Genomic DNA, 26,688 nt, shown 5'->3' with positions numbered 1-26,688 from the left:
CATTAACACAACGCAATGACAAAAGTAGAAAACACGGCATTAACTGAAAACACAACAACAAAAGCAGAAATCATTATTACAAATTTTTGATGATGAAATGAAAATACAATGCGATCACTTTGATATTCATGTCTGTTCAGGAACATGAGATCTTGTGAAACACACAATTCCACTGGTTAATCCTCCAGAGTTGCCAAATGCGAGTGTGAGTGTGGGAGTTAGCAGACCACTGGAGAAGGAAGTAATTATCAGCATGGAAGGACAGACACAGGCAGGCAGACAGCTCAGCATGAGGAGACCAGGAAGAAGACAAGAGACACCAAGTTGTTGGTCAGAGGGAGTTATGGTAAAACATTGTGTAACACTGCATGCATCTGCAAAGTGACACAGTTATGCTGGGCAGGTAACATACACCCACAGTCACTCAGCTGTCTTTTCAGCCACTGCCTGCAGGAAGCTCACACAATAACTCCCTTACAGTCAGGTCTGATCTCTCTGGTGAAACACTGTCAGTGGATTACATACAGTGTGGACCAGGGCGGCTGCTGTTCATGCTGCTGAGAGATGCACAGGACACACAACAGACTCACAACTCAGTCTGTGCTTGTTGCATGTTGAAAGAGCACCAATGGCTATAAAAATGAATATACCGACATTCTACCACAGTTAGTTTGGAAAGTGTCTTTCCATGAAGTAGTGATACATAATACGCAACTTACATACAGCTGACTTTAGACTGTGCCCCTGCACCTATAGAACTAGCAGGAAAACATGCCTGCCAGCAGATGCACTAGAAAAAAAATAATAATAATTATCCACTAAACAAAAAGCTCTTTGAATAAAATCCCATGCCTGTTTAAATATATGATATCCACAGACTTGCTGTTTTATCTCACTTATAGACAGCCTTTTTCAGCTCCCTCTCCCACAACAAACCCCATGGAGAAAATCAGCATTTTGAGCTCATGATGAAAAGGGCTTTTGGTCTAATGCTGCTAAATGTGGTAAATTTGTGTCACTGCGGTAAATCAGAATAGAGGTATTTCAAACCCCAAATTCACAATACATCACTGGAACACACCTTGATTGTCGTTACACAACTGAAATATGAAATTACTAGGTCAGATGGAGGGCTGATCTGAGGCACTGGAGCTCAGTGCACCACCACAATGGAACAACATAACCAAATGTGTCTAACATTCATATATGGTTTTGATGGTGGGAGGAAACTGGAGACACAGGGAAAACGTGCAAACTCCACACAGAAAGGTTCCAAGTCAGTTCCCTCATCCAAAATCTGGATAATGTTCAAGTTAGACTGTATTTGCACAAAAAAATTGTCCAGAAATAATTCAACGGACTAATCTGCTGGAGCTCATGGACTCCTCTCTCTGTAAGGGTGTGTTTATGGCAGTTTCACAAACCTACACAGAATTTTCTCTCCCTCCCTCACCCTGCTCTCAGGTTGACTGACTACTGTATGCCCCCAACCCATCAGCCCTGAAATGGGATCCATTCTGCAAAAGACACACACACAAATCTCACAATTGAACTATTTCTTACTCCACAGGAGACAAACTACAATAAGGCAACAAAAAGTCAGGAATATGGTGCTGAAAATGAAATTTAAGGCGGTAGAGACAAACAAAATGCTGCAATTACACGCTCTACCTCCAAAAGAGACATCACCATGCTATTTCAATTTGTTTCAGCCTAGTCTGTGAATGTGCAGCTGAGATACAGACACACTCACTTTTACAGCTAACAAGTTCAGTGCAGCTGCACTCTCAGTCTGCCTCTCTCTCTCTGTCACACTCTCTCTGTCTCCTTTTCACGTTCACACTCTTGTGATTTATCTCCCATCCCAATTATCGACGCTGCCACACTGCTACACACTACTGTGTGTGTGTGTATGTGCGTGTGTGTGTTATGTAAATCGGGTGAGCATGGTTTGTGTATTTTTAAACTCAAGCAGAGTAAAGGTGAGAAAGTAACAGGGGAAAGGTGTTACTGCAGATGTAACTGCAGTGATGCTTCCTCCCTGTTTTACACTGACTGGCACAGAGATGATGGCTGAAAGTGAAATATCTTTGGGTTGAAAAGCGGCACATACTGTATGATTAATGCAAGACTTGGCACTGACTGCAGTGTTCTCCACAGATTCTCCACTTTCCTACCAGCGAAAGGGTCAGTTATTGAGCCAATAAGAAATATGACAACCTACATAACCAGGCACCTGCTTTGTAACAGCAGAATCAGGAAATACAGTATATTGACCGATTGTGATTGCACACTGTTTTCCATTACTTCATAGTACCTCCTCAATGTGGGCGGGGTCGTCACAGCGCGGCTGCATGAAACTGCCATGATATTGTTAATACGTGACCCAAACACACAGACTAGCGACTAGCAACTTGCAGCAGTTTGTTCAGTGTACTGAATCATTAGTTTACCATCATTAAGATTCCGAATCATTCAGTACTTCCTGCATGACCAGAACACAGACTCCATCTGACTCCGTCACTGAACTGAAATACGGTTGTACAGGTTGTGATTAGGCTCACCTTTGCCGGCTTTCTGAAGTGCTGTCACTATTTTTTTTTATTTTCTTTGCTAAACGTTGGAGATTAACGCATGTTTTGGGATTTTTAAGTCTCGTTAACTGATCTACAATACGGCATTGTTCAGTTTGATTCTTGTGTCAGATGACTCTTCCAGTGATGACACTCTCCAGGTCCTAAAAAAACAAGACAAGTAGTGCTAGAAATGTATAATGGAAAAGCTCCAATTGTAGTATGGATGCAGAGCTCTTACGATGCGGAATCAGTCTGGATGCTAACGTGTTGTCGTTGCTGGGAATCAGCTTGAGATACTGATTTTCACTCTCACTGAAAATGGCTGCCATTTGCAACATTGATCCTTGTATTCTTGGCTAAGAAGTGTATTTCCTTTCTACAGTGTTGATTTATAATAACGAGAAAAAAAAGATATTGGTCACCCCTGCTTTTCTTCTTTAAGAGAGACCGTGAGCTGCACTGCGTTGCATTTGATATTTATTTGGTTTATGCAGGTGTGTAGAGACATGTTTGGGGCCTTTAGGCAAGTCTGATTCTCACAAAACTTGGAACACAGATCATCAAACAATCATAAATCCTTCTTAGTTCTTAGGCTTGGGCATGGCACATTGGTTCTATAGTGCCTGATAACAGACACCCCAAACTGAGCATCTGAGGGAATCAGTGTTATAGTGATGTTGGACCAACGAGAGGCTCAGAACACCGGTGGACTGATCAAAGTCAAGACTGGGTATTTTCTAAATGAATGATCAGTAGTCAGCGTGGCGGGAGACACTGGCAGAACAAAGAGTTTTTCTGTTTTCCAGAAACGTTTCCTGCATCCACTTCCATGATCATTTACACAATCAAGAAAAACTTATGAGTTCAACGTTCATTATGTAACTGGTTTATGTTTGCCATCCTGATATGATTTCTGTCATTATTATATTCAAGTGACATGATGATTATTAAGATTTGAGTTATTATTTTTTTGTCATTTTTCTGCCTCCTTTGTTCTGTTTCCAGCATGAATTGTGGAAAGCGTATCCACCCTGACGGGCCCATAGAGGCTCCCACCAGGTAATGATCGTTCACATCACTGCAGGAGCTGCTGCAGCTTCACCTTCCAATAACACTAACGCCAAAGTGACTAAAACCCATATTGCATGCTGCAGCTCCCGGTCTATGAAAAACATGACTTCAACTCAAATGAGAGGATCAATATGAATGCTTGCTGATGATGTGATATGAAAAGCAGCTTTGACAAGGTTCTTGTTTGAGGAGTTTGCCTTGAACTATGTACTTTCTACCACCAGGCTTCTCTCCCTCATTCAAAACAATAACAAAAGAGCTAGTTTGATGACATCTGGGAGCAGTGGGGGATCATGAGCTTTGCATCACTTCCTGATGAAGTGACTGATCCTCTCAGTCTTTTCTCCAAGTTGCTTTATATTCCAGCTTTTCTTAAAAGTTGCATTCACCACACAACAACACCAAGTGACACCAAGCTGTAACTGCTGCTGCAACAATGGCTGTTAGGTCCACTGATCAGCTTTATCTCCAGTTTCACAGTAAAAGCACTCTAGCATTTCTGTTTCCTGTAACCATTCTTTTTTTTCAACATGGCTTCTATCGTGAAATATTTGCAAGACCTGCCGATTAGTGGCTTCACACTGAAGAGTTCTAGGATTTTATTGAGTTCAGACTAGCAGTGTTTATTATTTATGGTGATTTTTCAAAGGCAAACCCTATTAAAACAGCAGCAGCTCCACAAAAGTGATGTCATTAAAAGGCAATGGATGAAACAGTCTTTTACTTTCAATACAAATACAGATTTATATGGATTTGAAGGGTGCAGAAATGCTATTCATTACATATTTAAAGGCCTACTGTCTAACATTTAGCAACATTTATCACCAGATATTGAGTAAACTACCTATTAGTGTGTTTGTATTCGCATATAATCACCGTACTTACCTTACGAAAGCAACCAAAGCCAGACAAATCAGCCAGATTGTGCATATTGTGTTTCTGTTCATGAAGGATAAGTATATAAAGTTATTTATTTATAAATATTTGTTTTAGTTGCATACTTATGTTTCCAATGAAAAATTGTGCTTCCCAACCACACTTGGTCCGAGGCTTGAAACGCTAATTTCGCACTTTTTAGACCCACTCATAGTGGGACGTGACCTCATTCCCAGAATGTAAACAGTGTCCGCCATCTATGCTAACAGTTACGCTAACAGGAACGTGTCACTGGTGAGCACGTAACAAAGAAAAGAGAGAAGATATTTCTCAACTCAGGGGAAACTGCACAATTTTCCAAAAATACTACCCCATTCTAGTAATAGAAAGCTTAATCGGTGATGTATAAGTATGGTGGTCGTCAGGTGCGGAGGCACTGCAACGACCCAAAACACATGCAGAAGAGAAACGTGCTGCATATTCACGAACAATGGGGATTCAAAACCAAAAACGAAACCAAAAACAAATGCAGGAGAGAAAACCAGCATATTCAATCACGGAAGTGCTCTAGGCCTGTAGGGACACTGTCTTGCAGCTCTACAACCAGCCGTTACGACACACGGGGATTACTTAATTGATTTATAGACCTGGTCATGTTGAACAAGAGGACGATCAGTGTTTCAATCCGGCAGTAGTTTGCTCTGGGTATAGTGAGCATTTTTCCACAAAAACAATCCGATCTTGCAAAATAGTAGCAAAGACAAGAAAAATACTCAAATTGTCTCCAGAAAGTGATCGGAAGGGATTAACAACAATGCTACACAAATTCATCATCGGTGAAAAATTAAAAGACGCATGCTTTTACAGGTACATGATGGAATACTGTGCCTTGGATTGCAGGGTGAGAGTCAGTCAATGGGCAGAATCATACAAACATTGCATCGCAATTGAGTTTGAGATTGTTCCCAAAGAAACTGGCTTTCACCAGTGAGGCTGTGCCATCGTGTAGCTCCAGCACAAAGGACGCTTCCAGGAAGGAACTCGGGTCCAGAACAGGCCTGCCAGTTGTTTTTGCTGGTCCTGTGCTTCATATCCTGCGTATAATCTGCCTGAAAACTAAAAGTACATCACTGTGGCAGGAGAATGCCGGAAGGTCCATGTGTCACAAGCAGAAACATTGCCAGCAGGTAGGTAAACTTCCTAACATTACTAAAAGTAAACATTACATATTGTTCTGTAGACACAGTCATTACTGCACAGCCTCTGGCACAGTTAATGTTTTCATTTTGTCAAACACTTGAAATAGATGTATTTTCTTTATGATACATGTGTTTGCTTTTCAGAAATGAAACAACTTTTGATATCAGTTACAAGATACTCTGTGAGAGGATAAAATAACTGCAATAACATTTATTGCCAGCGTGAATATTTTGTTTATGCATATCTTTCTGATCATCTTTTACTGTATTTGTATGTTACAGGCAGGACACATTGAACAGGAAGATGCAGGGCTGTCTTGGACATGTATTTATGTTGGTGCCAAAAATGTGCAAATGTTTCCAAAGAAACTAAACGATGATATATGAGATTTATATCACTGTCAATACCAGATATTGACAGCGATGACTGAGAGACACACTGTTATGTTGGGTGGGAGGATTCTATTTTTCATAAAGATGGTGGTTTTGTGCATGTATCGCCTCAGAACGGCATCTCTCTGTAATTAAACATTTGCTTCTTCTTTGCTCTGTAGCTCTTTCTATTAGCTCTGTGATGTATATTCATATGCATATAGCTCTCTTTTGTAAACCAGAAAACATTGTTATTTTTATGGTAGCTCAATGTTTTTGCTTATCCACCTTTTTAATCAGTTCTGTACCCATAAATATGCGGAGCTACCGCCAAAGAAGTTAAATGACATCTGCTCTTACTTGTGATAAAGATGGTGGTCTTGGGTCTTGTGGTATTAAACATGCAAGCAGAACCATCAGGATGTGATTTCATTTTTTTTAATTTACATTCATTACAATCACCAAAGAGCAAATCTAACACTGCAATACCAGAATAAATCTATAATTAAAAAAAATATATATTTGTAATACATATTTAAGATGTATCAGTGTAGTGTACATACACATTTAATGGAGGTTAAAAGGGATGGTCTAAAAAAATACATACGCTCAGGCATGGAAACAAATGCGTTCTGAGACACTTTTTCTAAGTTCACCTTATTGTCTATCTGGCTGTTCGTTCTTCATGGAGGTGACATGCAAACGGTAGTGTTGTTAATCCCTGTTTCTTTGTCTTCGCTACTATATTGTGAGATTGTGTTAACAAAAAGTGGACACACTAGTGGACAAAATCTCACCACGCCCAGAGCAAACTACTGCCAAATTAAAACACTGATCATAAAAACTGCTGGTTCCAGAGAACGTGTATCTTCTAGTTCAACTTGACCAGGTCTTTTAATAAAATAAGAATGCAAAGTATCATAACGGCTTGTCATAGTGTGTGTTTTCAGGTCTTGCAGAGTGTTTCTGTTGATGCATGAGTTTTGGCTTTCTGCAGATCATTGTTTCTTTTGCAGCACGTTTCTCACGTTGCATTTGTTTTTGTTTTCGTTTGTGCTTTTGAATCTGCATCGTTTGTGAATATGCATCTCGTTTCTCCTTCTGCATGTGGTTTGGATCGTTGCAGTGCATTTGCCACTGTAGGCCACCGTACATAAGCCTCTTCCTCCAGGGAACATCGTAAGAGCTTAAAGACAATTAAGCAAAGTAAAATAAAAGTATAAGTGTATAAAATCAATAAATCATAAGGAAATGCTAAACTGATGATCTGACTTAAATCACGTTACAGATACTCTCTTGCTATAACTCATAAAACACATTCAGAACAGGAGCATCACATGTCACAAAAACACTGTTTTACCTTCCTCTGTGTCTCAAAACGTCAATGGCAGCTGGGGACACACAACACAACTTTTGACAATTGTGAAAAGACTTTGAGTACACACTAACCCACTGGTTTTATGACAACTGAAAGACTGGTGAACAGTGAATTGGGGGTAAAATCTGCAAAAACCAGATCTTAAAGTGTGTACCAGCTTTAGAATGGAGATGACTGATTCAGCAACATGCTAGGTTCTATTTACATTTGAACTCTGAACTGGGAGTTCACGGCTTTGCAGTTGAGAAGCTGGAAATGAAGCCATATCTCAGGCTAGCCATTGTTAGCAGTAACAGTGGATAACACAAACAGCAGTGTTTGTGTGGTGGCAGCTATCTTGGAGTACCATGTTGGGGTTGCTCCAGGTTTCTGATTTGGAAATCCTAGTTCAGGGTGCGTTCATGTGTAAGGAAAATCCAAGTACAAATGAAACAAACAAACAAAGTCATGCTTCTTTTTTGCTTCAACTTAAATGAAGACTTCTCTGTTTGATTTGCTCCATTGTATATGCAGTTTTTATAATTAAGGACTCAATGTTCTAAAGTTCAAAACATCTATCACCATCTTAATTGTAATAAACTCTGTTAACTTGCCCTACACTTCGCTCTGAACTGGAAACAAAGATGATGTCGATCCTCTCATTTGACTGTGTGTCACTACATTATAACCGTTTAATATTAGAGCTCTCGCACACATCATCCACCTTTACATTCAGCTCAGTTCCTCTATCTTTCAAGACTTCATTCTTTTGTGTCTGAATCTTTTCTCCTTTTCTTCCTGTTTCAGCCGCTTACAACGGGTTTTATTTCAGACTCTGCATGCATCACTGATGAGCACACATTGCAACACACATCACAAATGCCATGGACGTTTTCACTCTGCTGCCTTCAGCAGTCGCTTGCTTTACCGATAACCTGTTACTGCTTTGATCTGTCTCACTGTGAATTTCACTGATTGAGTCATGAGTGAAAAAAATATTCTCTATAGGATTTTTATGACTTAGGCCAACCTGATTCACCCAAGAAATTAGTATAAGTATTAATCAGCATTACATTACTTTAGAGATAGGCTTTTGTTTTTAATTTCACAGCGTTGTAAGTGTATTTTATGATAACAGTCAAAGGCCTCATTGTTTGTTACACAGAAAAGTGCTGAAAAATCAAGTAATTACTGTGTTACTATGTTATAATTATGTTGCTCATACAAATGCCATTTCACTTAATCATTGGTAGATAAGTCAGTAACACTTTATTTTGATAGTCTATTGTTGACTCTCAATCAACAGGTATTCAGTATCATGTCCACAGATAACTGTTGTGTTGTACAGATTCTAACCCTAACCCTATAAGTCTTTGTAAAGTGTCCTTGAGTGTTGGAAAGGTGCTTATTATTATTATTATTATTAGTAGTAGTAGTAGTAGTATACATAACATAACATCCTGTTGTGTCAGCATCTTATTAGTTGGCTATCTACTGCAAATAGCAGTGTATCATCTGCATAGTAAATAAATATATATGCTGTTCTCATTGTGAAATTCAAACTGATGATTGGTGGTTCATTCTGTAACTCATAGCAGCATACATGTGTAACAAAGACTTACTGAAATTATATAGAACTTAAATAATATAACACCAGACATACTTTTATATTGTAGAATAGTAATAGAGTAAAACATTTGTAATAAGATGTATTTGAATTATTAATCAACCTTACTTAACATTGTTTCTGCATCACAGTTAATAATAGAGTTTGCCCTACTTTTTTAAAAATGATGTTAAGGTACTCTCACTAATCCCTCATCTTGTAGCTGACTTTGTTTTGCATTATTTGCAGGAAACGTCACAAACAGTAAGTTCACAGTAAATGAAGTATGAAAAAGTTCAATTCAAACTTAGTTAGTGATGTGGAAATGGACAAATATCCATATGCTAAACTTGCACTCCAGTAATGTTTTCTACTATGTCTCTCAATGTGAGTGTGTTGGCCACACATTATTACCCATTACAAAGGACACTTATTGTTCAAAACAGCACAGTTGAGAGACTATGCTTGGGCGACATTATTCTCCAAATGAAGTCAGACTCGTGTCAGTGAGCCACCATAATACAGTGAATTATGAGAATGACTAACCTTTTTGGTTTTATGTAAATGTTGAACAAGAGTAGTGCCAACAGTTTCCACCGGCAGCTTGTCGGTTGATAGCACCGATGGAAGCTTTTGTTAACTCGGGTCTCAACAGATCCATTATTTATTATAGCGATCTCTTCTCTAACATCTTCGGTTCACCTCACCACTTTCTTCATGATACACTAGTATATGCAAGGTGGTGAGCAAGGTAAGAACATTTCTGCACAAGAAATCCTAGCTTGGATATTAAAATTTAAAAATATGTTCTACTTATTGACATGGATCAGTGAGTAGCAGCACTCATAGATCTCATCTTCTACAACGCAACATTTATTGTGATTTTTTTTCCCTTCTCATCAAAAAACTAATCTAAGGCAAGAGAAAAACATCTGCTGGAACCCTTTTTTTTCCCATTACTGGCTTTTGCGTGGGGGTTTTGAGGTGGTGATGTCTGTTGTCATGTGTATGTGTGTGATCAACCCCTTAAAAAATGTGATGGTCATGCTGATAGTGCTGTCATCGGTAACACTGGTGCTCATAGTGCAGGAGAAGAACACAATGTAGAAAGAAAAGTGGATCATGGGCTGTCCTTAGATCCGGCCGAGCTTATATGGCTGAGTAAGAGCCTGCCGCCGCCGCAGCAGCAGCACTCGCACAAAACTGTTTCATCAGCAAGTCACAGAAGTACGAATAAACAGGGAAAAAGAAAGGCATTATGGAGAAAAGGTTCATGACTGTGTGACTGAAAGATGAAAATTCTAATACAACGAGACGGTGGGGAGGATTGAAAAGAAGTGTTTGGTTGTGTGTAAATGGTCTCTGTTGATACAATTTCAAGTATCGCAGAGCTTTGTGTATGAATGGATGATTTAAAAATGCATGTGTTCTTACTCTCAGGCGTTGTGCTGGTGAGATTGTAAGTTTGCAGTGAGGTTAAAAAACACAGACATATGTAAAGAGCAACACCTTTGAATACAGTGTCATATTCTGCAGTAAATACCAGAAGGCACATCATCTGAGTTTTTCTAAGGCCAAAACACCACTCACACTAGTGAAGTAAAAATAAACCTGTTTAAACCCATGAACAGGTTTTTGGCCTCTGGTAATGTGTTTAAACGACCTTCACTTCCAGGTCAAATGAAAAATGTGATGCTGACCAGTTTTTATTGTCATTACGCGTGACTTTAAGATGCACAAGGTGTGGGAACCCTGAAATAAAAATGTAACCCTACAATGACATCCTGTAGCACTCAGACAATAGTTACACTAAACAGCTAAGCCATGTGACCAGGATGATTAAGAGATGGAATATGTTTGTAAAAACAGATACAGAACATATTTTAGAATATAATCAATTATATCCATTACATTATTACAAGTTTTATATGAAGGTTCTTGTACTGGACCACTGGGGAATTATCACAACACTGTGGTCTTGATTTGACCTAGATTTGAGAGCAAGCGAGATAGAGCAAGAGAAAAAGAGAGAGAGAAATCGGGCTGTCGTATTTTTTCTTCAGTAAATTTCAATTATATTTAAAAGTAACAAACGGCTTTTTGCTTAGTTCCCACAAGGCTATGCGTGTAACATGTCTACCGGGTAAACAGTAAACCGAGATACGACTCGAAGCAACCCAGCGGTGTCCTGCGTTATTATGGTGTCAGAAAAAAAAAAGAAAGAAATATAAGGCTGTCAAAACAGCATCTGAGCATCGGAAAGCACAATATAATTTTCGAAAGAGCACAGTTCAACAGCAGACGTCAGCATGACGGAGAGACTGTGGAGCTTATATCACAGCAGTGCACAAACTTGCTGAAAATCATGGCTTTGGAGTACTGAAAGAGAAGCTCATAAGGGATCGTATTTGGGATAAGAGACAAAAGATTGTCTCAACAGCTACAAATGGACTCTGACCTGGCACTTGCTAAAGCAATACAAAATTCAGACATAGCGAAAAAGAAACAGCAGACTATGCTCCACAGTGACATAATGGGGGACATCAAAGTGAACATGGACAACATCAACACAAAGAAAAAAGAGAGGAAACAGAAATGCACATACATTTCTGGAGGATTAACAGACACTGAGAAGCGCTACGTGGAAATTGGAAAGGAGGCGTTGTGGGAGACTTGCATCTTACCTGTTAGGTCTGCATTTCATGCTACAGACAGACCATAAGCCATTGGTTCCACTGCTGAGCACAAGAGGGTTAGAAGACCTCCTGACGCAGATCTTGAGGTTTAGTCTGCGGTTGCTGCAGTTCTCCTACACCATCGTCCATGTTCCGGGGAAGCAACTTATCACGGTAGATGCGCTCTCCAGAGCTTCGCTGGAGGGTCCGCCTACAGCAGGTGATCTACAGCTGGAGAGAAGAGGTTGAGGTTTTTGTGGATCTTCTCTCCCAGCTACAGAGAAAAGGCTGGAGGAGATCAAAAAGAAAGAAGATATAGTGACAGAACACTGTCTCACAGGGTGGCCAGAGAACTGTGAGGCTAACCCACACATCAGCGCATACTGGCGGGACAGAACAGATCTCCACATCACCTGCACATAAGCCTCCTTATGAAAGAAGAGACACTTGTTATTCCACCCCCCTTACGAACAGATGTGGACATCAGGGGATCTTGAAATGCAGAGCAAGAGCCAAAGAATCTGTCCAGTGGCCCGGCATTTCCGCCCAGATAGGACAAAAGGTGGAAAGGTGTGAACTATGTCAAAAACACAGGACACAGATCAAAGAACCACTGGTGCCCACTCCCCTTCCAGACCGCCCGTGGCAGAAATAGTCTATGATCAACAGGTAGTCTCTGTTGGACCACTAGAGTAGATCCATACCCACCATGGATCTACTCGAGTGGTCCAACAGAGATTACCTGTTGATCATAGACTATTTCTCAAGATACATTGAGATAGCAGAGCTCAAAAGCACTTTGGCTGAGGTGACAGAGGTGTCGAGGTTTCCCCCGCTACCCTTAAGCGAACAGGGAGGAACGCGCTGCACCATCAAGGACTTGTGGAAAAAAGACAGTGATAACAGCTGATGAAAAGAAACAACCAAGCTGGATCCTAAGTGGCCAGACCTGCAGGCCTTTCACGAGAAGGAGGAAGAAGGAAGGCGTAGGCAGGCAGCAAACTGCAACCTGAGACACCGCTCAAGACCTCTCCCAGAACTGACTGCTGGATTGCCACTGAAAGAACCACAGGAGCAGTTGTCGGATCATCAATACTCCGAGGTCTTATATGATAAAAGGAGAAACTCTCACAGGAGAAACAGAAGCCTCCTCCGACCCATAGTGACAATTATGAGAGCTGGTCGGGTGACAAAGCCGCCTGACAAACTGGACTTAAGTGAATTGAATTAAGTGGACAATGACAGGTTATGTTCCCAGAAAAAAAAGTGATCTGGGATGTTGCAGTTCATAAGTCTTGAGTTAAAACATAAAGTATGCTATGGTTAAAATGTTGATAAACTGATACTGTCTTTCAGTTTTAGTTCATAAGACCTGACCACAACTCTACAGGAAAAAAAAACACTATTATACATTATAAACACTTGACTGACTACAGGCACTGAGCATTACTAACATGCCACCACTCTGAAGTGTCAGCTGTCAATTACAATAAAATGGATGTAGCTGAATACAATTTGGACTTCCACTAACAGGAAACACAAGACAGTACCAATCTCTGAAAACACCATGTTTTGCTCATGGACTGTTAACAGACAGTTGATGTTGGGAGCAGGTTGTGGGGGTTTTACTTAGACTCTTGGACCTTAAACCTTCTTTTCTAAAATGATCTCTTGTCCCTCTGTTCGACTGAGGACAAAAAAATAAAGAACATTGAGCTTGTTACATTCATCAGGTCAAGTTGGCAGGTCATTTAAAGCTTCTGAATGTATAGGTGTGTGTAAGAGGTGGCTTTCATAGGATAATAGCTGTGATTCATGGGACAACTTCTTCTTTATCTCCATTTTTCTGACTCATCTGTTTCTCTGTTTCTGTCACTGCTTTACCTTAACTCTCCCTCACATTCTCTTTAATGGCCTTGGTTTGCCAGTTAATTGGCTGGATGGAGTCAGAGATTGCTATGGATACAGTGGGCAGAAAGGGGGAGAGGAAAGGGAAGAGGTAGGGCTGAGATAGAGACAGAAGAAAGCAGATTAAAGTGTTGCATTAAGTTCAGTCAGGACAGTTCTGAATCGATCCTGGTCATTTTTATAGTATACAAAATAATTTATACTGTCAGTAGTTGCAAAATATTTTACTAATATCAATTTTAATCATATAATAATAATGATGACACAATATACCATATAGTGAATGGGTATGAAAGATGTGTCGTCAAGTCTATAAAAGTGCTATATAAATGCAGACCATTTACCTTGTCTGTGACAATATGTCTGGACCATATGCCAACTTTGTGTGACCACGTGGGCTGTATACGCGTGTATGCTTCAGGTAGGACAATATATTGGATTATATTATAATGTGGAATCAGCTGCACAAGTGGGATGTCAGACCAGAAGGACCCCCAGTAAGGGAACTGCAGCCATGTATGTGTGAAAACAGGGAAAGTATGGAGAAACCTAACTTTCCCGAGAACACTACCTGGTACCTGTTGTGTTGAATTGACAACAATTTGCTTTCTTAGAAGTCCCAAGGCACTCTTTTTTTTAAGTGTCGAAATGCTTATTTAAAACTGTTTAAAACAAATGTGTACTCGACGAGTTTCAGCCTCAAGCCTTAATCACAGTCAAAACCATAGAGAAAGAGATATTTCCTGTCTATTATTTATTTTTATATCCTTGTTATTAAAATTTGGGCTTTTGATTTAACACAGGACTTTGTATTCATTGATTTATTTAGCATTGTCACCCTGTTGAATATTTGGTTCTTTTTATGTCTTTTCAAAAAAAAAGAACTGAACCTGAGCTGAAAGTGTTGATTTTTTTTTTCTTCCTTCTTTTGTTTTTAAGAATTAGGTACATTGCATACAAATGAACATCAATGTGTAAACATGCCAGATTGGAGTGACTGATTCACATCTGTTGTCCCTGGGCAGGTGGATGGTACAGAACGATTAGCACAAATCTATACATTAGACAAATATGAAAAAGAAAAAAATGAAAAAGACAAATAAAAACTGTCATGGCACATTTGGACTTCATTTATGTACCAGTTATTCAGGTACAATCTAGGCTGTAAATGTACTATTTCTTCAAATGAGGTATAATATCAGAAGACAGTTTTCCAACACACTGTCTGCTATAGAGGGGCAAGTTAGAATAGAAGAATTTGTTATTTTTGCACACACCATTTTTGCCATGCTCGACTTGACTCTACGCGGCTTGGTATCAGCCATGTTGTTTCTATTACTTCAGTGTACCTCCTCAACGTGTGGCTGTGTGAAACTGCCTTGAGGTCGTTTAAAAATGCATTGCAAACATCAAAATAGTGACAGGCAAATATGTTATTTTCGGTGTACTGAATCATTAGGCCCATGATCGCCGGCTTTCTGCAGTGCGAAACTTCACTCTTTCTGAGAGTGAAGTAAAACCAGGATTATTGGGACTACTGGCTTTACAGGGTTCAGTGATGGATCACTCACAGGCTGAAAAGTCATGGTCACACCTCCTAGCTGTCATGTGCTGCATGGTACTGTACATTCCTAATATAAAGGTCAAAAGTCTGACTGACTCCCTCTCTCTTTGTTTCTCTATGTCTCTTGCCCTGTGGCAGGCTGGCTCCTAAGGCTTCATCAGAGCAGGACAGTAGCGGCAGTGACAAGAAGGAACGTCCCTTGAGCACCATGAGCGAGGCTTCAAACTACACAGGCGGCTCGGACTACAGCACCTTTCCTGGCAGCCCCACTATCACGGACACTTCACCTGCAACTGTTACCTCATCCACACGGGTCAGTCACTAATAGAGCGATCTGAGAGAGAGAATTAATCCAAACCAACTGGGCTGTCAACCCAAACAGACCCCAGAGAGTGCCAATTGTTTTGTTTCTTTTTTTCAGATGCTTAGCTAACCATTTTCACTGTATATTGTAGACCAGTAATGTCTGGCAGTGTAATGTATCAAATCCTGCAAATACAGCACATGAGCTTCTGTTTATGAAAAGGGAGAAAAAAAAAAGCAAAAAAAATTGCGACTCTGAAGTTATTTTTGGTGTTGGAGGTAGAATTATCCTCTAAACAGGGGGTATTGTTGTTTGATCCCCAGCTCATCTTTTAATATATTGTACCAAATAATTGGCCCCAACCATTCCATTTTTGGCACCCTTCCCTTGGTGTACCACAGTGAAATGGGTGGCGCTAGACCGGCTCCACCTACGACATTCAGCTGATTGGGTTACAGAAAAACGTCACTTCCTCCATGTTTGTCTGTTGTGCTGTTGTCTGCTGTGCCGTGTTCGTTGTTGTTGTTCATTGTCATTGCACCAGCACGACGTCACGCTACATGTCTCACCGACATGGCCATTCTCCACCTTCCAAGTAAATGTACTGTTCTCAGTCAAAATGCAAGCCTGACCCAGGCTTTACAGAATGTTCTGAAAAATAAAAAGGCATTTGTGAGGTAGCTTGATTAAAGACGATGGAGGATGAGTTACTATGTGTGGGGGTTGGTGTGAACAGAGGACAGGATATGGAATATGACAGAGCAGCTGAAGGTGTTAATAATTATACAGTACATAGGACATATTTGCACTTTTTTTAAGATGAGATACACACATTAGGTTTGACCCTGACACCTCCAATAATATGTAACCACTTCCTATAGGATTGGTATCCTTGTTTTTGTGCCTGAACTGTTTCCATAAACCTCCATATTACCTTGTTCTAGTTGCACTGCTAAAAATAGAATAACATATATATTGTGTTACAGAACCATAGAATTGCCACAGGAGAGAAACAAAAATACTTCTTTGATCATTGTAGAGAGAAACTTTTGAGACAGTTTCTTGATATAATGAAATTGTTTTCTTAAATTAGTTTTCCCTTAAAATTGGCTTTATTGATTGATTGTTGTGGGATGTTTACATCAGGGAGGCATGGAGTTTGAAGGTGGAGAGGCTCTGTTGTTAAGGTTCAGGTAAGTGACAGAGTTGGCAGTTTTAGGGGATTTATTGACTTCAACTTGTGAATGTCAATGGAGGAGTGGAGTGGGCAGGCAGTGTGGAGAGAGCTTGATTGTCCAAGATCCAGAGCAAACTGAGGCAGGAGAATGAACCGGACGTTAGAATCTGAGCAGAGGCAGTGTTATGGCACACATGGATGCCACAAATTGAAACCAATGCTAATTAATTAATTGTACTCATACCCATCGTATAGCTGATAACAGGACTGGCAGAAAATTTCAACCAACAATTAAGAAGACTATGGGAAAAGCAGTGATGTCACTCTAATGACAAAAACAGAAAGGGAAGGGGGGAAAACAGAAAGAGCCATTGCACTCGCTAACCAGCCTCATCCTCTGGTTTCCCTCTCCACTGCTGTACAGCCTACTTTTAAACTTCCCACCCCACAACATTCTCCACTCACAGGACAGATATGTAATCACTGGAATGAAGCACAGATGAGCGGCGAGGAGGGAGAGAAGTACAGGGAGTCATAAGAAAAGAGAGATGAGCCGCAAGCAGACAAAATGTTCAAACTCTCATTAGCAAACTCACAGCTGAAAAGCTGACAGACACTGTTACCATGCTGTGGAAACTGAAGACCTGGCAGTGCTTGAGAAGAGCTGGATAGATGCTGGATACTTGTCGTGAGGGTGAATGGAGAGTTTGTTATGCCCACATGAAGGGAGGGGGAAAAGACTGAGGAGGCGGCAACCCGAACATTTCTTTGCTCTGAGGTTCACAGCTACAGCAGGACCTTTGTCACTCCTCAGTTTGTCAGTACATTACAAACTATCTGTTATGGTTAGAAACTTCCAAGGGAAGAGTGTGTTTGGATGGATGAAGTTCTCCTTATGCAGTGTTTTCGTTTATTGTCTGAAGAACCTTGGATAAGCGAACAGGAAATAGCTGCTTTGATCACTTGCGCTTCACACAGCTGATTTGTTGTTTCATTAATGCTGTAGGTTAGTAAAAAAAAAAAAAACTTGCTGAGTCATCGTTGGAATTCAGTGACCAGTGAATGTCTCTGAATGGGTCACTGCTCAGTTAGGCTGCAGAGCATGTCTATTTTTATAGGTTCATAAACCACTCAGGAAATACAAACGCATGGTTAGATCAAATCCATAGTTGGTGGCTTTCATGAATAACTTTTTATTCATGATTCATTCTTTACTGCTAAACCCAGAAATCAGCATGATTTTCTTGGATTCATGAGAAGTCATTATTAATGACCAAGCTTAGTTGCAACCCCACACACAGTGTGTGTAAAAGATGCATGAAGCATTTTAATATTTTTAGCATATTTTTGCAGTAAATAATTAAGTTGTTGTTTATATCTGCTGCTTATAAATGTCACATTAATATAACACAACATCTTTGATGCAGTCGCAAAATCCTGATCAGACTAATTATTTATCATTTGATGGCGTCAGATGTACCTAGACAAACTGAAGTGCAAGTATCATATGATGTTTATTGCAGCACTTGTCCTTAAAGATATTTTAATAAAAATATTAAAAGGCGATAGTTCACCTGGTGTCACCTGGACTCTAGTGCCCAGACTAGGAGGCGCTGCTGTTTAGAGGAGTGATGAAATTCGCCAGTGATGTTATTAGTCAACAGAGGTACATTTCCGCTTCGTAGAGCTCAGGAAAACAATCAAACCCTGCACTCTCAGCAGTGGCTGAATTGATTGTTATGGACTTTTAGGGCTTCAGAGATGAGGTAATGACATACAGACAAAAATGCAGTGTTAATTGGCACTTCCGGGCCTCTTTAATGCATAGTAATGAAAGGGAGAGAGAGAGGGAAAGATACGAAGCAAAGGACCTGCCCATACGTTTTGTAGGCAAGCTATATTTTTGTGTTCACGGCACATCATAAATCATCATGTTCACTCTCACTCACTCATTTTCCACCACTTTATAGTCCACATGAGGTTCACAGGGAGCTGGAGCCAATCGTAGCTGATATAGGGCGGTGGGAAGTGGGTTACATCCTCAACAGGTTGCTAGTCCATCACATGGCCAACATATAGAGACAAAACCATTCACTCTTACGACCACCTTCCATTTTATAGAGTCTTATTAACCTCTGCATGTTTTTGGACTGAGGGAAGGAAACCAGAGAACAGGGAACATACAAACTCAAACTAGGATTTGAACTGTTGACCTTCTTACTGTAAGACAACAATTCTAGCCACTACACCCTTCATCCCCTTCGTCCTATTCAGTGTTTCTTAATGTAAATGTATCCTTGTTCTCTTTAATGTTATTGTTGGAAAGAAATTGCAGAAATCTTTTCATCACAGCATTAACCTAGTAACTGACAATTAGCAAGATTAATGATTATTATGAACACCGGTGAACTGATAATAAAGTAGCTGCTGTTGAACTCTAAATGTAGTTTTATCCCACAAGGAGTTGTATTAAGTTGAGGCATAATGAAAAAAAAATTACACAGCCTTTTCTTCAGTATGGTAGTGCTGATGTTTTGGGAATATGGGATGTGCTTTATTTTGTGTGTTATTATTCCATTGTGAATATACAGCATCTGCCTATGTGGTTATTTTTACTGGTGCTGGAAATGCTGCTGTTTTTTTACTATACAAAATCACTGCACAGAACAGTAGTCATGTCAGACTGTTTTGTCTGAGATCAGTGGAGGATCTTTTGGGTTATTTTCTGTATCCCTGAATCTCTGAAATGTCAGCTCCAAACACAAGCACAATGTGGGTTTTATGTTTGCTTGATGAAGTATGTCAGATAAATATGGCCAAATATAACTCACACTTTCCCATTTGTTATCTCACAGCCCTCCAGGTCTTCCAAGAAAGTTCACAACTTTGGCAAGAGGTCCAACTCCATCAAGAGGAACCCTAATGCCCCAGTGGTCAAGAGCAACTGGCTTTATAAACAGGTACAGGAAGCAATTTGATTTAAAATGTATGATGTATGTGTGAGTTTGTGTGGGAGTAAGTAAGGACAGTCAGAGGATAAGTGAGGGAATAAAAAAGGTAAACGTTGCACAAAGTCGTTTTACACTACAAAGAACATACTCTTTGCTCTTTTTTATTTAATTGAAATGAGATGTATAGGATTTGGTACTGACACTCACCTCCAGTAATATGTCCCCAGTTCCTGTACAATGTGTATCTGCCTAGCAGAATCACAAAGATAAATTAAGTTCCTAATTTTGCTGCCTGAGCAGTTTCCATAAGCCAGCATTTCCTCCATATTACTTAATTTTCTTTAAGTTCATAGCTCGTTTCCAGAGTGCTAACAGGACTGTGTATAGGGATGTGCATGAGTATTCAAGTATTTGCTTGACCATAACATGTCCATCAGTTACTGTCACTATTGGTAATTTATTAAAAACATACCAAATGTACGTTTTATCAAGATAATTGCATTTATAAAAACAAATATCTCTACTCCAATGACAACCCAATTTTAGAATAATACCACAGAATATTTGAATAATATTTAATATTGATAGTTGAATTTAAATGTCTGCTCTGTCACACAAGTAAACAATCCAAAGGTCAAGGTCAAGGCAACGTTATTTAATGTAGATTTGGTTTGTAGTGACGTGAGTTGGCTTTCTCCACACACACACCACACATGATGATAAAGTGCTTCATACTAAAAGACAAGATCAAAAGAACAGTGCAAATACACGACAGGATTAAAAACCATCAAAGCAAGATAAAAGCAAGATCAAAATAGTTTCAGATGGAAAAATGCTGGGTTGATCACCGTGACGGCTCCAGGCACCATTTGTATCTGCGGCCTGACGAGTGAAGCTGAAATTTGCCATGTGGATGTGGGAGCCATCTTTCAAAATGTAACCAACCATCCTCTGTAACTATCTGGTATAGGGATTCTGGGTTAAGCAGTGGCTCTCTAATCAGTCTACTAACCCACTTCACAATTTGGTTCAAGGAGTTTTTGTTTTTTTTAAAGAAAGGTTGCTGAACCAAGACACCAGACTAAACGCTAAAATACATTTAATAAAAGTTTTATCGTTAATCATGATTAAAACATAATATAATATAATATAATATATTTAATATAATTTATATTAAAATATGTACAATAATAAGTGTATAAAACAGTGGGAATTAGAATACATTAATTTCTCTCATACAGATATGTCTTCTGAACCTAAGCTTCTGAACTTAGGTAAATAAAGGCTATTTCAGGTTCATTACTATGTACTTTGAGTTATTGCCATTGCTAATTTTTGAAAGCAGTCTACAGCACCAAACATCACTTTGCCCAAGTGTTACACATCTCTGTGAGTGTTCTCACTCACTGGTGTATGTTGATGTTTGTATGATGCAGCCAGACTACCCTCCAGCTCTCTGTGTGTTACATTCAAACACGACAAACTGTCCTAAAAAGGAATGACCAATAGTCTTGAAAGAGTTTTGTTGTTGCTGCAGTCAGGCAGCACCAGTGAGATGAGGAGAAACAGAGACAACCCCAGCAGCAGCAGCAGCAGCAGTGTAAAGAAAAAAGTAGAGACCTTTGCCCTGGACTCCAAGCAGGCAAAATGTAACTGTATTAGAAAGAGATAAAAGAAAAAAAATGTCTCAGAGGAAGAGACAGAAGCTGTTAACAGAGGCAGCCAGCAGGAGACTGTACGTGTGTGTGTGTGTGTGTGTGTGTACTGTAATTTCTTACTTTCTGTAATGTTTGACCCCTGCAGGACAGTGCAGGAATGAAGCTGTGGAAGAAGAGGTGGTTCGTGCTGTCAGACATGTGTCTCTTCTACTACCGTGGTGAATACATACACACATACAAACACACACATGATTATCGTTGCCTAAGTCGAGACATCTTGAAAGTGTCTGTATGTGCTGTATATGTCACTGTGGAGGTTATAATAGTTTTTTGGATTTGGAACAAGAAAGAAAAATTATCGGCAGAAAATCAAAACACATGCGTCAACAGAAACACACTACAAAAAATATATAAAAACACACAAATCTGAAAGCAACTGTATGAGAGACAACACCTGCATGTTCACTCTGCATTTTCTTACTCACCTAAATGCACTTATTGTAAGTATCTTTGGATGAAATTATCTAGTAACTGACTGTACTGAGACACATCTTCAGAGGTGTAACCAGGGTCACAGGGTGTTTCGGGTCTTGCATCAGACACCCTCACCCAGGTGACCCTGCCAGGGGTGATCAGGCCTGTCTGCCTGTGACACATGGACCTTCTGGCATTCTCCTGACACAGTGATGTAATTTTACATTATACACAGGGCAAGAAGCACAGGACCAGCACAAAGAATTGCCAGGCTAGTTCCTCAAAATGTCCTTGAGTGCTGGAGCTACACGATTGCCATCACAGCCTCACTTCTGACTTTGATTCTTCAGCATTACATTGCTCATATGTGACCTGTTTCTCAGCTTTATTTTTTTATCTATCGACATGTAGCATGTAGGGTGAAACACAGCAAAGCAATGTTTGTCTGCCATTGAACAATTCTACGTAGGTATTGTGCCATTCTAAAAATGTATTAGGACATATGAACAACCATCCACAAATCCAGTACAACAGTTTACAAGATAGTGGCCTGAAGTGCATAATACTGCTTCTGAGGTTGGATACAGGGACTGTGCCAGGGAAAAATCAAATAACCAACAGACTATACTGTAGACACACATGAACATAACAACATAAATAATAATAATGATAATAATGATGATAATAATAATAATGATAATAATAATGATAATAGTAATTATAATAATAACAATACAATGAACATGCTTGAGGGTTTATTGGGTTTTTGAGCTCAATCTCCTAGACTTGAGGTTTGATTCATTTAGATGAGCTAAAAGTCTTATGTATGAAATAAATTGACAAAGTAGAAAACGGAGAATATTTTGTTGTTTCAGTTTGACAACCTCCACATTGAGGAAGTACTATGAAGTAATGGAAAAACGGCGTGCCTGATACCACATAGAGTCAAGTCAAGCAGTGCTAGAAATGTATATGGAAAAGCATCATCAAATAATCCTTCTTGCTGAAGTGAAAAGTAATAAAGTAAAACTAAGGTGCACAAGGTCGTCCTTGTTTCCAGCCACAGTCGTGACGCCGACGTTGCAGCACTGACTTGGAACTTCACATTCATGCAGAAATTCGTCTGTTTCTCCTTCATGTCTTCTAAGCTCCCGAGAGAGATTCTGCCATCTCCTTAAATTGACAAATTAGCCGTTCCCATAGCACAATCAGGAGCTGCTTTTAGGGGAGGATTAAACGTTTTACTGACTTATCCAGCTGGAGATGGGAGAGAGAGAGACAGAGGGAGAGAGAGAGAGAGAGAGAGTGGAGGCAAGTTGCCCTTGTGAAGAACAAGGCCATGCAAGGCTCCATTAAGTATCATTTTCTTTTTCATCTCTTTCCTGGTTTTGCTGGATTTATTGCAGGATGGGGGGGTATTTCCACCGACTCCTGTTGTATATTTGTGGGAGAGAGAACAATAAGTCACTGCAGTGAGGTGCTGTAGGTTGACTTCATATTTTTAGTCAATTAGTAGTAGGACACTTCTGGCAGTACCCCTGAAAAATCAAAATTATGAACATTTTCAAAGCAGGTTGAGTATATTTATACTTTAAAGGCCAACTGATGGCTCTGATTAGAGGTTTGGGAAAACCTGACCCATGATCTTTGACCAATCACAAGGCAAGAGAGAGAGACAGAGTGCTCCTCTGTTGGCTGTTCCATTATATCCACTCTGCATACACGTCCCTATGGTGGGAAGATGATTTCAGCACCTGCAACAACTGCCTACTCTGCAAAGAATCTACGACATGGTCCCATAACATTAATATTTTAATGTCCTGCAGATGATACGTAACAATCATTAATCATTAGTATTTAAATAGTAACTAAACCCATAAAACACTTTTTTTAGGTTAAAACTATAGTGTATATGGTTATCTAGTAATATTATACAGTGATCGAGTTCCAACTCTTGATAGGTTTTGGATTTACATATTTTGTGTTAAAAATGGGTGTATATACTGTACTGGCTAAACACCTCCCATTACATTTGAATTTTTGTATGAGCTGTTCCAAGGCCACTTTCCCCTGTGCTTCGTCATCAACCGTCCTCCTCCAGTAGAGCCACATACATTCAGCGGAATTCAGCGTGAACGGAAGAGGAAGTAGGAAAATAAAACATCCGGTTTACTTTTCCGAATAAAAGATCCTGTGTTGACACCACATTGTACTTCACTTTACTACATCACAGAAAGAGTCCCTGTGCGCGCAGCGCGCTCCTGTTTATTTGCTCGGTAGAAATACTGCTCCGTTTGTAGTGTTCGCAACATTTACAGTGTATTTCCATGCAAGAAGAACCCCAAAAAAAAACAATTCTCGTGACTCCAGCTGTCCAGCTGTGTGGAAATGGGCAGACATGAGACACAAGCAGTGTAACTTGATAGGTCGTTAATTCAAGACAGCTGTATGAATGAACTACGCAGAGCAATCTGCCTTTGTATCACCAATTCATAGATTAATAATTTATGTGTGGTGACTTTTATCACTCATCAGTGTGAGAAATGTCATGTGTTGCGTGTGAGTGTGTAAACTTATTGAAATGCGTGTGTCTCACGGTCTAAGCTGCCACTGGAAATACCACAGCAAGCTGCCACTGCCGCTATCTGCACTTGTCACTCGATCATCACGCCCCCTGCAGTGCTCAGCCACCCCTCTTTCCCCTCCCCACTCACCGAGAACTCCCTGCCCACTTGTTGCAGATTTTCAAAATTAGATATTGGGCGGAGTCAGCCTCTTCTAGCTTCTAAAAATGTAGCTGAAAACAGGTAGATCCTTCCTAACCCAACCTATCCCAAGAATAACTGTTCCTTGCAAACAAATGTTTGAATAGGACAAAATGACAGCTAACAATGATGAAACGTTTTAAAAAAAACATTTAAAAGAGCTACTTGGATTAATGGTTCTCCATTCCTTTACACCAAGTACCACCTGAGAAAATAAAGAGCTCTCGAAGGAACACCATTATCACTGGCGTTAAAATAAAGTGGTGTAAATAGGTCGAGCAAAGTCAGCTACGGACTTTTCACAGAAGACAGATTTATTCCCAGTACGATCATTTGCTCTCTCATCATCCTCCTCTTCCTCACATATACTTCAGACACTGGTATAGTGAAATTAGATTAAGATGGAGCGAGATATTTTCCACGCACTCAGTATATACAGTAGAACAGTATTTCAGATTTCCCTCCAAGTACCCACAAGAGGAAGCTTGTGGATGGAACCTGATAATTAATGGTTAAACTTGATTGATTTTTTTTGTTTGGCCATCATGTCCAGCTGCAGCTCTGTTACTAGGTTACAGCACCAACTATCTATCTGTCTGTCTGTCTGTCCATCCGTCCACCTGACATATACATGGCCCTTTTGCTTGGACGTGGAAGTGTGGAAAAGCCAGCAATACCAGGCTACAAGTAGACATAATGCAGCTTATATAACATACCCCAGCCCCACATGTTGGCTCTGTGGATAATATCAATTATAACCATTAGTGTTTGATCTCATAACTTGCATTTTGTTTTCTCTCAGTGTCTCCTTCAGTGGTCACCACAGTGGATCACTTGCTTTTTCAGTGATCCATTGAGGGTGTCCAATCAAACCAATAAATCCAATCAATCAACAGGGATTGCTTAGAGGTAGGCCTTGACCTGTTGGGATTTGAACCAGCATCTCTCTGTTACAAGCCAAGTTCCCTTTCCATTAGGCCATTGCCCCTCGTTACTTGCGTAAGTACTACAATTAAACGCAAATGGTCACAACTGACCTGGGGTTAATGCTAGGGCTAGGTTCATATCATTTTATAACTTCAAGCTCTCCTCTGTATGCTCTCTTTGGGGTTTGCACATACAGCAATTATCCTTATTTTATGATACAATGTCAGGATGTTGAAAGAACCTCAACATCGACTGGCTCTTGCAACATCATGCAAATGTTTTGCTTCAGTTGAAATATTCCATCTCCAGCAACTGAACCAAGATTCAGTTCATTTCTTTTAATTTATCTATTTATCTGCATCGTTGTTTGGTATTTCATCATGGGACACATTTCATCACAATTTTTTTATTGTGTTTAAACTCTTTACTGAACACACTTTTGAAATGCTTGGATAAGGAGGTGGACTTTGTACCTACAGCATCTCCTTGCATGCAACATACTCATTCCTTCTTCTCCTTGCCCATTTTCCCTGTGTGTGCGTGTGTGTGTATGTGTGTGTCAATAATTCAGCAGCAGCTGTGAAGCTGGAGGAGGTGCAGGGCTCAGTGTGCAGCCTCAGCTTCACTGGCTGCAGGGGATGTAGGTTTTTCCTTCTTTTGTTGCTGCAGCTGTGGACATACAGTATCTCTTCCTCACACACTTTGCATCTCCCATCAAAGCAGCATCACGCTGCGGGGAGCAGAGCGGTGGTGTAATGAGGTGGTCATCAACAAACCAACATGAATCAGCTCTGATTGGCATTGATTGATCAATTCATGGCAGCAGCAGCATCACATTGTCCGAGCTTTGCAGCTTTTTGTTGCTTTAGAAATGTGGGAAAATGAAGGTGAGAGCAAAGTTGGTGCTTTGCGCTCTATGTGATTTCAAACATGACAGAAAATAATACGGAAACTCCCACTGGTAAATTGAAAACAGTGAAATAAACAGTAGATTTTAGCCATTGTAGCCTGCAATGTGCCCACAACCTGACTATATGACCTTAGATGCACACATCTCATATATTATCACATTAATCTTGATTTGTCTGTGTCTTTACTGCAGATGAGAAAGAAGACAGCATCCTGGGGAGTATCCTGCTGCCCAGTTTCCACATTTCCATGTTGTCAGTGGATGATCGCATCAGCAAGAAATATGCCTTCAAGGTAAAACACTGTGTCCTTTACTCAT

The 26,688-nt window shown here is 40.0% G+C and overlaps 1 protein-coding gene across 2 annotated transcripts in view; it reads left to right on the top strand.

Annotated features, from left to right (window-relative positions):
* Nucleotides 1-26,688, top strand: part of LOC122765833 (pleckstrin homology domain-containing family A member 5-like) — a 138,727-nt gene that overhangs the window by 71,763 nt on the left and 40,276 nt on the right. Inside the window, exons 3-7 of one of the 2 annotated variants that reach the window (XM_044020270.1) lie at nucleotides 3,582-3,635; nucleotides 15,343-15,517; nucleotides 19,541-19,645; nucleotides 21,440-21,512; nucleotides 26,563-26,663. In XM_044020270.1, coding sequence (XP_043876205.1) covers nucleotides 3,582-3,635; nucleotides 15,343-15,517; nucleotides 19,541-19,645; nucleotides 21,440-21,512; nucleotides 26,563-26,663 — 508 coding nt within the window. The remainder of the gene's footprint in view (nucleotides 1-3,581; nucleotides 3,636-15,342; nucleotides 15,518-19,540; nucleotides 19,646-21,439; nucleotides 21,513-26,562; nucleotides 26,664-26,688) is intronic. The other variant, XM_044020271.1, reaches the window with a different exon arrangement.

The sequence above is a fragment of the Solea senegalensis genome, linkage group LG3, assembly GCF_019176455.1.
Source record: "Solea senegalensis isolate Sse05_10M linkage group LG3, IFAPA_SoseM_1, whole genome shotgun sequence".
NCBI lineage: Eukaryota > Metazoa > Chordata > Actinopteri > Pleuronectiformes > Soleidae > Solea > Solea senegalensis.
This window is presented reverse-complemented; position numbering and strand designations above follow the sequence as displayed.